Genomic DNA, 13,218 nt, shown 5'->3' with positions numbered 1-13,218 from the left:
GCTCACCCCCAGCCCAGCCTGTGCCTCGCACTGCCCTGCGCCAGCCTCGCCGTGGTGCTGAGGAATGGGCTCCTTACCTTCTGCTGCTATGGTTTAAGGCCAGGAGTAAAAATGCCAATCAGTTTTTGCTGATATTGCTGCCTAAAAATACAGGGAAATAAGTAAAAAAGATATAAATGAAACTGTAATAATCTTTAAATAAGTGACCTGAAGTTACTAACTAAAAGAACATGTCCTACCTTCATTTTTTTTTTGACAAGGCATATTTCGTCTAAGAAAGTGATTGTTTCCACATGTCTTCCTTGCCCTAGTGCTGGTTTGCAGTCAATGCTGTGATGTCATGGTTCAAACTTGCCATCTCAAGTTCACATTTGACTCGGCCGGTGTGGCCTGGAACCCTTTCCAGTGCCACCTCAGCAGAGCTGCCCCAAGTACTGGAGCTGCTTTACTGAGCAGTGAAAAAAAACAAGGTAAACACCAGAGTGAGGGACAAAACACCCACCCACCACTACTTCAATGTTCTAGAGCTGTCTAAAAGCATCATCCCCATTCGCACCAGGTCCGTGGGCACAGCCCCAGCAGAGCTGGGCCCGGGGGTACCTGTCCATGAGGTGCTCACTCTGCCCCGCCGAGAAGATGTGCTCAGTGGATACAGGGCAAAAACAAGAACCTGAATGGATAATTCAAGGATACTCTGGACTTAAAGGTAACTCAATGTATGAAAGTAATAAATAAAACACTTTTTTTTTTGTAAGAATGGCTACATCAAGCTGAGTGAAGCAAAAGGCTGGAGAAGATGCAGTCAACAATTCTCACCTCTTTCAAACAACATGGAAGATACAGTGAGTGTTCCACCCTACGTGCTTATTTTTGTTCGTTTACTTTACAGAAATGTTTATGGCATGAAGTACTGTATAAGAAATGTGCATACACAAATACGTGACAATTATACGTTAAGTTCTTTACAATATTAAATGTATAATATACAATTCTACAGATATCTTACATACAAAGGTGAATGTTGTGCCACATATTCAAACATGGCAATGCCTAGCAACTTTAGAATGTCGTACAAGTATAAAACCACAAAATAAAATAACTTTACAACTCTTAAAGTAGACAGATTTGCTCAACTGTTCTGCTAAGGTAGCAGGCCAAGCGGCCACGGTTGCCAGAAGAGACTTCCGAGTTGGGTGACCAAGGTGAGAAAACCTGCAGAGGTCTGATTTTCCGTGGACAGGTAGCCAGCCCTTTTCCAAAAATCAGACCTCGGACAGTCAGTACAGCTCATCGCTTTTGAAAATATTACTCTTTGAAATTTGGCCTGATGGTAGTCAATTGGCATTAAAGAGTTGCTGACCACTTCGCACTCTGTCCCTCGTTCTGTATGGCCATTTATGCATCTAAAGAGAGTTTAATTAAAATTCAGCACCTACAACAGTATTCTATAAATTAATGTGGGAGAAACTAACTCACGCTTAACAAGGAGTTCGCTTTGAGGAGCCAATCGTGCTGAACAGCAGCACCAGGACTGAGCACTCGCAGACACGGCGCTGCCTGCCGAGCTGGGGGGCCCTGGGGACCCTCCTGCACCCCCTGGCTCAGACAACTGTCGGAGTAGGAACTTAGGGACTAAAGGGACTAAAGACTCTCACCCAGAGGCAGCCGCGGCACGGTGCGAACAGCTCTTCGCAAGAATTCCGGACCCGTGAAGAGTAGGCTTGTCCAAAATCCTCCAACTTCCCTCCTACATGTGGGCTTCTAACATGACTGGTAAATGACTAACAAGGGGTGGCAGAGCTTGCCTAGCAGAACCACACTTCTTTGATGATGCAAAACTTAACAGTTTCTGTGTCAAAACAAGACAGGCTTTAAGAGAGCTACAGCTTCACGTGGGGTATGCGACCCTTGGGTGATGGCGGATGGCATTTTCTTTTGTGCTTCCAGATCCCTTCTGTTGCAAACATTGCCATAATCAGCCTTCTCTAATTTTTTGTCACCTTTTTTTGTTTGGTCTGCGTGGGGTTTTTAGTACTGAGCACCAGTTGACTATAAATCAGTCCTTTTCTGTTCTGGATCCTGTCCACAGAGAGAGACTTGGGTTGAAAACGTAGTATAAAAATAAGCCATTTGCCAGTGTGAGTACAATCACAGAGGTGTTCCGTGGTGTCTGGAGGCGTAGAGCACGTCCGACAGGGAGGAGGTGTGGCAGCCAGGGAAGGTCACAGCGCTGGGCTATCCTTGGGAAGGCTCCTGCCGAGCCACCCGCTGCTCTGGTCGCTCCTGCTGCACACGTGCAGTCCAGGGCTTAGGGAGCTCTGCCTGTTCACACCACTCCGTGCGGCCCAGAGTCCATCCCTGGGCCTGCCATGCCCAGCGTGCTCGGGGACTGCGCCGCCCGTTTTCAGACGCATCTCACGGCTGGCTGTGTGACAGGTAGTTTCAGAATACCACTAATTGGCAACATAAAGTCAAATTCTGTTTGCTAATACTGTTTTGCAAATCCTTAGTGTTTCACATAAGGGGCTATTAAACACTTCTACGGTTACAAAGGGGCACGGGGAGGGTCTAGTCCAGGGGCTCCTGTTTTATTCTGATCGTCGGGGTGGGTTGTGGTCGTCTGTCCTCGCGACACAGCACGTATTCACTGAACTGAGAGGAATCCACCCCACCACCGCAGGACGCTGCCACGGTAAATCCCTTCTGAAATAATCTTTCAAGCACCTGCAACGTGGGGGGGAAAATCAGGTTAATATTTAGCGGATTTCAGTGATAAAAGCATTCGGAAGCACCGGATCTAAATGATGGATTTAGTCTTTCAAGTCCTTGTTGAATGAATATTACTCAGCTATAATTCTATAACTTATTGTTAAATGACTATACTGTGATTAAAGTCTCGCTCTCAGCAAACCTCTGTAGAAAACAAAAATTAATCAAAGAAATAAGCACACTGCAGAGCAGCTCAGTGCATTACACAGTAAAATACTGGACTGTGGTGATATTGATGCTATCTCTTACCGCTTATAGAAAGCAACATCAGGTTTAAGTTGTAATAAAAAGTGCCCATTACTCATTAGCAATACGAACAGTCTTACAGAGAGGGGCTGAGCAGCTCTTCCTTGGCAGATGGAAATGTTTTGGAGCCCGAGTGACACCTCCACTAGGCTCTTGGCGGCCACCGTCCCTCGCTGAAGGGAGCACGGCTGCGCGGAGCGGCAGGGCTGGACGCAGAGCCAACACGTGCACCACAGGGACACGCTCTGGCCCAAGAAAGAGGTTCATTTGTACTGCCCAAATATGTATTTTCTTTCTCTTCCTAAAGAAAAGTTGGTGCAATTTAGATGCATGAATTTAAGAAACCCAGAGGCCACTTTAATTTCTGCGACCGTCACGCAGCACATTTCCCCGGGCTATGCTGATCTGGGCCATGGGCAGTGTTCACATGCAGGAGGGCGTTGATGCAGAGCTGCCCTGCGGAGCAGGACACACAGACTCCTGCCAGGGTCAGCCGGGTGAGAGCTCTGCGGCAGCACCCCGGGGAGATGCTGTGCTGCCTCCTCCCAGCGGAGCACCCCGGGGCAGCAGCCTGCAGGAAGGGCTCCTGTGTGTCTCTCCACTGATGAATCCTGCCCAGCAGAGCAGCCCGTGCTGGCTCTGCCTCGCCCCAGGCTGCAGTAGGTGGGCACAGGTTTGCCACACCTGATGACCTCGGTGCCACCACCCCCACGTGCCACCCACAGCGACAGGGAGCGAGGCACTCCAACAGCTGTGCACCCAACCTAGGGCAACGGACCCACCTTCAGACAGAGTCAGCCCATAACCTCCACAGGCTCAGGTCGTGGCAGGCACTGACCTTCCCTTTCAGCCGTGCCTGCCCCGTGAGCAGTTACAGCGACCTGGTGCACTCCACGTCCTCCCTCACACACCACGGGAGCCCACAGGGCATTGCTCACTGCATCTTTTGCCTGAATGTTGGCTTTGCTTTCTCCAGAAACCTCAATTCAGAGGGACAACTGTGTCCAGGGTGGTGCTGTAGTGCAACACAACCCACGGCAGCAGCATTTGCTGGTTTTAAGCCTTTCGGTCCCTCCCTGGAGGCTGTTACCATCTGCCTCTAATCCAGAGTTCTGCTCCCCTGGCTGCTGAGGACAGGCAGAGGAAAGAGGCTGCTCCAGCACAGCTCTGCCGAAGCCGAGCAGAGTCTGCTGGCGATCACCTTGCCTGAGGCACTCTGCCTGGCCTCGGGACACAGGAATTTAACCTTCTCAAAGTCACATCTGCCAAATCTCCCTGACTTTTGCCCTGATTTTTACATACACTGTAAGAAAGTTGTAGAACAGAAAGATCAAAAAAGCACACCAGACTATGGAAGAAAAATGAACCCAGAGAGATGAAAAGAGGGGGCAGGAGAGTGGGTCATCAAAATATACTTAGAAGACAGAAAGTTTTCAGCTCTCTTACTTGTCCAGGCTGTATGTGGCCTGTAGGACAGAACCGGGTGCAGACTTTAGCACGTGTTCCTCCTCAGAGAGGAAGGCAGGAGGAGTTTGGGACGGAAGGAGGCTGCGGTTTCACAGGCTGGAGTCTATTTTGACCGTATTATGTATCACTGCTCCTAGCCCTGGCAAGGATGAAGAGGAGAGGCAACCCAGCCATGGAAAAGGAGGCTTCTCCCACTGAACTGCCTAGTGGAACAGAGGATTGACAGGTAAGATTTCAGAGAGAGAGATGGGACTTCAAAATCCTCACTAAAAACTCTAAAAAATCAATTTGCTTGTAAGACAAAACAATCACGGGGTGCCCTTGGCTTGCCTCAGACCAAAGCCATGGAAGGCTGTGTGTTCACATGGGATTCCTCCTCACTGAGCCTACTCTCTGCCAACACCAGTCCAGGTAGACATTACACCTCAGAGCAGCGCGTGCGGAACAAAGGGACTCAGCTCTGCTCGAAGGACGAAACTGCAGGCTACAACCTAGTGCTAAAAACCTCGGGATCATCAGTTTTCTCAGCAAGAAACAAAACAGGCCAAATCCTGTAAGCAAGGCAGAGAACCTTTAAATATTACAGAGTTTTAAGTGTCGTTTGGATGAGGCTGAGCTCAGGTCTAAGGACAAAGGCTCCTCCAGTGCTTCCGTACGCACCAGTGTGTGCACCAGACTGACCTGCACTTTGAACACACACAGGTTTCAATCCCACTCAGAGACTTTGGCTCTATGCATGGCACTCCTGAAAGTAAGACATGGACAAAGGGCAAGCAGTAACTGTCTTGGAATCTAATCAGAGTTGCCTTCCTGAAAATCTCCAAAGAGAATGAGCCACAAAGTGAGTATCAGCTATGACTTTCCTGTGTACAGCGACACACACAGAGTATTAAATTGAGGATTTGTGCTAGGATACACTGTATTCCAATATTCCAAGCACATCTGATTTTGTTGGAAGGTTTTCCAAATGGAAACATGATCCTTTCACTCACTGCATTTCATTTAAGTAATTCTTAATTACAAAGACTCACTGTTCAACATACACAAGTATCACAGAGTTTTCTCTAAGGTAAACTCATGATTCTCACCAGGATTTGTTGCAGAGTTAAAAAACACCCTCTGTAATTATATATAGTTACAAATGGATGTGAAATTAAGCATCACTGTAGTTTTTTTCCTGCCATTCCCTATTCAGTGTTGTGCATAGTTCTTGATACAAAGCATTTAATGAAAAAAATTTCCAAATATCAAAAAAAAAGTATAAATACTGCAATTGTGCTATCAAATACATTCAGCAGGGCCCAGGGAGAAAGAAGTGATGTATCTCAGCCAACAGCAGAGAGGCTTCCTATGCTGCTCTCTGGGACTCTTAGGAAACAATTCTGCTCTTCCAACCACCTCCCTTAAGTCTGTGCGTTTGCCTCACTGCACGTCCAACTTCTGACTTCACACTGTTTTGCCAAAAAGATCCTAGGAAGGGGGAGGGCAGTGCCTGTGCACTGACCAGAGCCCATCAGAGACAATGATAATTAGCCCTTGCTCTGCGAAATGCATCATTTTCCAGAAAGCGTTTGAAAACACTTTCTATTAATTATATAGTAAAATGTCATTTAGTAAAATGATGTAATTTAAAACTCTTACTTGTACTGCAGACTCTCTGACAGAAATTCTTTCCACAATATGAACTCATGAAGAGATTCTTTGATTCTGTCTGAATTTTGACTGAATTCAAAACACATTCAAATAATGAGAGTAATTAGCATTCTGCTTTTCCTGCAAGCACACATATCCTAGGAGTGACCCCTCTCTGGACACAGGAGAGCCGAGTGCTGAGCCACGTGGACCTCCAGCTCCCCGGGCCGAGCTGCTCCGTGGTCACAGTGCCTTGTACTGTTCCAGTTACTCTAACTCCTTGTGTGCACCTCCCTGGACCACAAACGCTCCTCCCTACCCACCTACCCGAGCCAAGCTGCCCCTGTGCCCCCGCGCTGTGCCACCCCCCAGGCCTGGGGCAGCCCCTGCACCTCCAGCTGGGAGCTACCCCTGCCAAACCACCAGGCACCAGCCTGGCACAGCTGGACCAAACACACCGCCTGGAACCAGAGAGCACCCCAACCCGCTGGGAGAGCTGCCCCATGCAGGGAGGTGTCGCTGCCAATGCAGGTTGTTACAGCTCCAGCCACCTTCACACGCGGAGCTCACTGCAGGGCTCCCGAAAATGCTGTCAGCTTGGGAGCTGTAAGAACCACACAGGTGAGCGAGGCCTCTGGGTTCTCGCCCTCCCCCTCCCTCCCCCCCAGTCTGGCCTGCCTGCTCCGTGGGCCAACTCTTCCACAGGTATTTGCCCACAGGGAGCTTATCAAGACCACTAAGGCATCTCCCACAGCCCAGTTCACATCTGCAGCCACAGCCCAGCTGCAGGGGACAGTAACTTGGGAGACAGTCCCCCACAGGCTGAGTTCCCTTTCCATAACACGAGCGTTTGCAGCACATTCCCAAGGCACACGTGAAAACCAAGAGCTCTGTTTTGCCCTTGTTAATTGAGGCACAAGTCACTGGCAGCATCACCCCGTTGCTCCCCACAGCCCAGGACAGCCACACCACCGAGCGAGGTGACCTGGGACACGGCAGTGCTGCCTAAGCACAGGCCCCGCATTTATTTCTGCTTTTCTCTCTGTCCAGTTATCTTCTTTTGTTTCACATGTTTAATTTTAAACCTAATGTCAAAACTCTGAGTATAAAATGAAATACATTTTGTTTAAAATACTCTGGGCAATTTTTATAGAACATCCTTTTGAAAAAAAAAAAGTGCAGAGATCAATTTTTTTAAGTCCATCCCGCAGGCACCATCATTTAATTATGAGTGAGACATAAATTATGCATTTACACATTGTTGCATTTTCTATAAAATGGTGTGGAGATTTTTTTTTGTAGTTTTTGGAACTCTCTCTTTCTTCCTGGAGGCACTTTGGAGGAAAAAAAAAAACTGCTGAAGGCTATACATTGATGAAAAAATTAGCATTTATCAGTATAACACCATTATGAGACCAGCATGGCACTAACATACACAAAATCTAAATCTATTTTTCTGCTTAGACCTAGGAAAACCTGAAAGACTGTGATCTCACCAGGCAGAAAATGTCTCCTTGCAGTTTAAGCACTGAAGGTAATTGGGCAGAAGCAAATAATTTGCATATAATTGGACAAGCAATAATAACCCCAGCCCAGCAGGGCGAGGAGGCAGCACGGAGGGGCCGTTACCTGCACCGAGTTCAGGCGGCAGTATCCGTTCAGCGGGAAGCGGATGACGTGGGTCGGGTCCTGGTTCCAGCCCGCGTTCACCGAGTTGCACATGACGTCCCCAGTCTCCGGGAAGATCTCTTCTATCAAAGCTTTCTCCCCACTCAGTGCAATCCTCTCCCCCAGATCTGGAGTCACTCTTACGACCAAGCAGTCGCAAGGCTGGAAATGTTTCCTTTGTTCTTTCTCCTGTTTCCATCGCTCCAGTTCCTTAATCATTGGCTGCAGCTGGTAATACTTTGCTTCTTCATATAAAAGATTAAAGTCCTGGGGAAAAAAAAAAGAAAAGAGGGAGAGAGAGAAACTAGAAATGCTTATAGTTCTCTTTTAAAAATGAGTATTGTTCCTGTTTGACCTACTTAGGCTTATGTATTGTCAGCAAGAGCACAAAGGCAACAGGTATCCACATACTTTGTCCTTGACTTACACCTACACAGAAAACCTCACAGTGCTAGTGCAGAACCTATTTGAGCTGACCATGAAGTTCCCACTGCACCGAATTACCCTTTCATTCGTTATCCCACAAGCTCAGTGCCAGGAGGCTTTACTTCTGGGTTAAGAAATCAAAATAGCTGGTTGCAATAAACAAAGCCTGCTGATGTAAGAGAAGATGTTCAGAGCCCTAATCTTCACTCACTCTTGGTCTCAGATACTCCTATCTTACAACGAGCTCAGGCCTCGCTGTCGCCTCGTGCACACATTACGAGATGGAGATGTCAGTTCAGCTTCACTTCTCACCTGTCTTTGCTAAGTCTGGAATTCAGCTACAGCAGCTCAGCTGCTCGCTGTGTTTCATGACTATTCATGTATTTAAAGTGTACTGTGGAGCCTGGTAAATTCTATAGAGGTAGTGTCCACCCTGCTGGCTGGGAGCTCAGCTGGGCACTCCAACAGCAGAAAAGAAACACTTCTTCCCTGCCACTTGTTCAGCTCATCACCTCACCTGGGCTTTGGGCAATTCAAATTCCCAATCTGATCCAATTCCCAGTTCACTGATTGAGATGTCTTCTGCACATCCTCATCAGATGCACATCCTTTCATCAGATTTCTGACAGATCTTCCCACCTCTGCTGAAATGTGTGTATGTGGAGGCAAAAGGTGCCAGCAGCCCCCAGACCCCAGGACGCTGCAGTGCCCCCCAGGCCAAGCCAGAGAAGAAAGAGAGGGGCAAGTCCCCAGCAGGCACTTTGCTTACACTGGCTCTGCCTCCTTCAGAAAGGAAGAGGAGCAACAGAGCACAGCACCAGCTCCTCCCAGCAAACACTGCTGTTCGCTCTCCTGGCCCTGACACCTCTTCACGGATGCAAACGCTGGAACAAAGGCCAGTTCTCCCCCAGTAAAATGAAACGCAAAATCACAAGAGCAAAATGACCGGAATAATTTGGACTGGAAAGAATGGCATGATAACAAGTAATCAAGAAACCGGCACCAAAATAATATAAAAAATAACGGGTGTGCTGCTGCCCCAAGACTCGGGGAAGATGGGGAATCAAAGGCCAGGGAACGTGCAGACAAAAAGGTGCAACTCTTCATAGCGGCTTGGAATTAACCTGCAAAATCTGCTGCTGCAGGGTATTACTGAAGCAAAGCACTTAGCTCTGTTCAAATTTGGCACCACAGACCCACCGCCGGTGGTGGAGGTGCTCCTTCACCCCAGGGCTGCCTGCAGCCTGGAGACTATGAATATTCACAGTGACAGCGGCAAGGTTATCGCCTTACAAAAGGGACATCCAATCCTTTACATCTCTTTGATGTCTGTTAAGGCTGGGACAATGCATACACTGCTCAGGGAGAAAAAAGGACTGGAGCAGGAGCAGAGAGGAAGAGGGATAAGAGCAAGAGGGAAGAAATGAGGGCAACAAACACACTCATGGGACATAGCTTGAAGATGAAAAACAACAGGAAGATTAAAGAAGGAATCACACAGAAAGCTGCAAACCACCAGCGCTGGGAACAGGCCAGGTAAAGAGGTGTGGAGACTGGCTGCACTACTGGGTCTCAGGTAAGGCAGCATCAGCCCCAAAGCCTCACACCCCAAGGAAGGTGTTCTCCCCCTTCCCCAAAATTAGCACTCTGATGAACCATTACTGCTTTTCTCTGTTCACTGGTGAAGCTCCCTGGATACTGAGCAGTGGATCAGTTTATACCTACAGGGATTAGTGGCCTAAATTAAGGAACATCCCCCGCCCCAAATTTTCTGAAATCCTCATGCAGCCCACCACCCAACTGTGCTCCCCACAGAGGTGTGTGCAGTGGCCTACCAGGCATTCACCTGGCATCTGCTGGTGCCACGGGTCTCTTTTTCAAGCAAAAGGAAACACGTAATGCTAAGGAAGACTGTCATGCTGCAGAGTGAACAGGAGTACCCAGTGCTTACTGAAGACAATGGAAAGTCATCTGCTGTTCTCAGTAGGTTCTGAGAAACTAGCTTTAAAGAATCTGGGATTATGGTCACTATAAAATAAGGTATTCTTTGTAAGGTCAATCAAGTGAATACGTGTTAAGAAAACTCAACAGTAAAACCTAGAAGAGATGGTGCAGCAACAGAAAAACCCGTCCTTCGTTTTCCAAGGCCGAGCAGTACAGAGCTCCTGAGGCTGGGTGCAAAGCCCATTACATTCATGAGAGTCTTCGGCTGCCTTTGCTGGGCTTTGGACTAGCCTGACAGTATCCTGAATCACAGGAGTTCAACGGTAAAGCACCCCAGGCCAAAACAGTAATCCCATAAACCAAACAAAACCAGGATCACACTACCCCTACCTCCCCCACAGCCCTTACCCACCACACCAAATGCAGCTCAAATGACTCCTGCTAGCTGTCATTTGCCCTAAAATAAACAGGATAAATTTTATATTCTGATAGCATTTTGCGAGAAGACAACCTGCTTTCAAATGAACTTCCACTACTGTTCCCAGATGATACAGCCACGCCTCGGGTGGCTGTATGGAAACTGGGGCTGTGCTGGAGCATCACATGCTCTGTGGGACAAGGTGGGCACCTGATCACAGAACAGTCAGTGCTGGGACTCACAAGGATCACTGAGTCCAACTTCACTCGGAAGCGCCCGGGTTAAGCCACAGTGTTTGGGTTAGTTTCTACAGTAAGACTGATCCCTGTATCTAGTCCACACTTGGGGTTAGCACCAATATGCTGGAAAAGATTGTGCACCTGGAAGAAAGGGTCTGTAAGAGATGCTGGGAACTGAGTTGTGCTGGTGTGAAGAGGCAACCTGCACGTGTGGCATTAGGGTGTCTGGGCACCTATTGTCAGGCAGTGGCAATAAAGGGGATTTGTTGTGCTGTAACAAGTAGGGGGGATAAAACAGTGTCCTCTGCTAGGCAAGAGAAACACAGGCTGCCCTGCCCTGCTCCTCTTACAGGACATCTGGTGTTCCTGCACCAGGGGACCGGGGCGTCGCTAGGGAGTCTGACAGTGCGTTTAGGGAGGGAAGATTTTGCAAATCCAGGAACAAAGAATGAGTGGCTCAAGGCATGGAGGGCTGATTCTCTAAAGCCTGTGCTTGAGCAGGGTCATGGACCCAACACACTAAAGTCCACAATCTTTTCCTTCAGGTCTTACACATCATTCAGAGTATCGTGTCTGTGGCCAGACTGGACACAATGCCCAGCTCTGGACTATCTGCAAAGATGCCCAGATAATATTTCCACCCTTCCACTGTAGATATAAAATCCTACCCTGATGATTTGCAGAAGTTAAATATGAAATATGAAGTAGAAGAATTCAACCCATAAGGGACCTCACCAGTGAGGTGCCACAGGAACTGCAAGGAAACCTTTCCATGCCGTTAGCATTGGTAAGTCACCAAAGGCAGATGAGACATGAATCTTTCTGGGCCTATCCCAGAGGCACATTTCACTGAAACAGGCCCAGGATGCTCCAACAGCACAGTGCACAGAGGTTCACTGACACTCAGCCGTGCAGCAGCCTGGCACAGCTTGTCCCACTGCACACCCTCTCAGCCTGCAGCCCTGCTGAGCAGCAGGCAGCATCCCACAGCAGGTTTTGTACAGCATCCAAGGGTTCTTTGTCCTGCAGGACAAACGCGTCTCCCATTCCTTTCAAGGATTATTTCCCTGCCTTCCCAGATTCCTAACAGCAGTGTACCTTGTGGCAACACAGCCCAGTCAAGCACTGTCTAGCGCAGCTAATGAAGCCAGCTGAGGAAAATCGCTTTACTCCAAAGGTGATTCCCAACAATAACAGTCCCTGCTTATGAGCAGGGTGCTCTTTGCTAGACTGGAAGGGGAGATGGACTGTACAGCCTCTAATCTTTCTGCAAAGTACCCCAAAATGCCTTCAGAGCTACCAAAGATGCAGCCTTTTGCCTTTCACAAAACAATTTTCTGCTTATGGTTTGGTAGAGAAGCCTTTTTTCTGTCGGATTTCGCATTGGCTGTCGTCTGTGGTCACCTCTGACAAGGGTGGCATCTTCCTGGGGAGGAGACAGGAGGTGTGACCACAAGGCCAGTTGTGCTGCAGTCTCGGGGTCAGTGCCAGTGGGTCAGTGCAGATCTGCTAACTACAGGCAGAGACAGCCACAGACACTGAAACACCATGTCTCCTGTGAACCTGATGCTGTTCTCCCAGTACCAAATAGATCCTTTACTTTTGTACCTAATGTTGGCTCCTGAACAGGCTGAAATGGCTCTTTTTGCCCATTTTTCACTTGTTATTGTTTATTGTATAAAATAACAAACTGTCATCCTGACTCGGTGTTTCTTCCTATTTTATTGCTGTGAAGATCTAATTCCTGGCTACGAGAGAAAGTTGCTCACTTCTACAGTGACAACTGTGCCATTTGCTAAGGTCAGTTTGAGAACACCTAAAATTAGATGCAAGCACACTAATTTTGTAACTGCATTAATAAATTAGCATGGTGGCCTTGTTACTCTGGTGCTACAGGTGACCCTCGTAATCCATATAAAACTCAGACGTCCTGTGCATTTGTGTTCTTCCTCTCTTTATGATGGAGTCACTAACACTTTGCCTATGTCCATTTTTGTCCAATGCTCTCTAAGCAGGGAGTGAGTCGCAAACGAGTGGGTGCAGTGGGTCCTGGTTTTGCATGAAGTTAGCTATTGGCAGTGGAGGGGACACACGCTGCTCACAAATGTCCTGGGGAAACACCTCTGATGGCAGAGGGAGCTGCAGCAGAGAATAGCTGGGCAGCAGTGCCAGCCTCACCCAGCAGTGTGGCAGGCTCGGGGTGCTGGCTCCACGCTCTGCTCGAGGGCAACAGCTGCCCAAGGTGCTGTGGTGCCTGAGCACCACACTGGCCTGGTGCAGGGAGAGGAGCTGTGAGCAGCTCTGCGTGCTTGTCCCCCTCACTCAGCACAGGCTCTGCCAACAGAGCAGCCCAACAACCGCAGAAGCTTCCTCCACACACTTCAGGTGGCTCCAAATCCCCCAAACCCA

General features: G+C 48.4%; 1 protein-coding gene across 1 annotated transcript in view; it reads right to left on the bottom strand.

The window, feature by feature from the left end:
- Positions 1-2,271: 2,271 nt before the first annotated feature.
- Positions 2,272-13,218, bottom strand: part of LOC103799080 (BTB/POZ domain-containing protein kctd15) — a 13,371-nt gene continuing 2,424 nt past the window's right edge. Inside the window, exons 2-3 of the mRNA XM_009071377.1 lie at positions 7,744-8,049; positions 2,272-2,724 (exon numbers count right to left, since the gene is read on the bottom strand). Coding sequence (XP_009069625.1) covers positions 2,569-2,724; positions 7,744-8,001 — 414 coding nt within the window. The 5' untranslated portion in view covers positions 8,002-8,049 and the 3' untranslated portion in view covers positions 2,272-2,568. The remainder of the gene's footprint in view (positions 2,725-7,743; positions 8,050-13,218) is intronic.

Source organism: Acanthisitta chloris, unplaced genomic scaffold (genome assembly GCF_000695815.1).
Source record: "Acanthisitta chloris isolate BGI_N310 unplaced genomic scaffold, ASM69581v1 scaffold19303, whole genome shotgun sequence".
In the NCBI taxonomy this organism is placed as follows: Eukaryota; Metazoa; Chordata; class Aves; order Passeriformes; family Acanthisittidae; genus Acanthisitta; species Acanthisitta chloris.
Note: the sequence above shows the minus strand (reverse complement) of the source record. Positions and strands in the feature narration are given on the sequence as shown.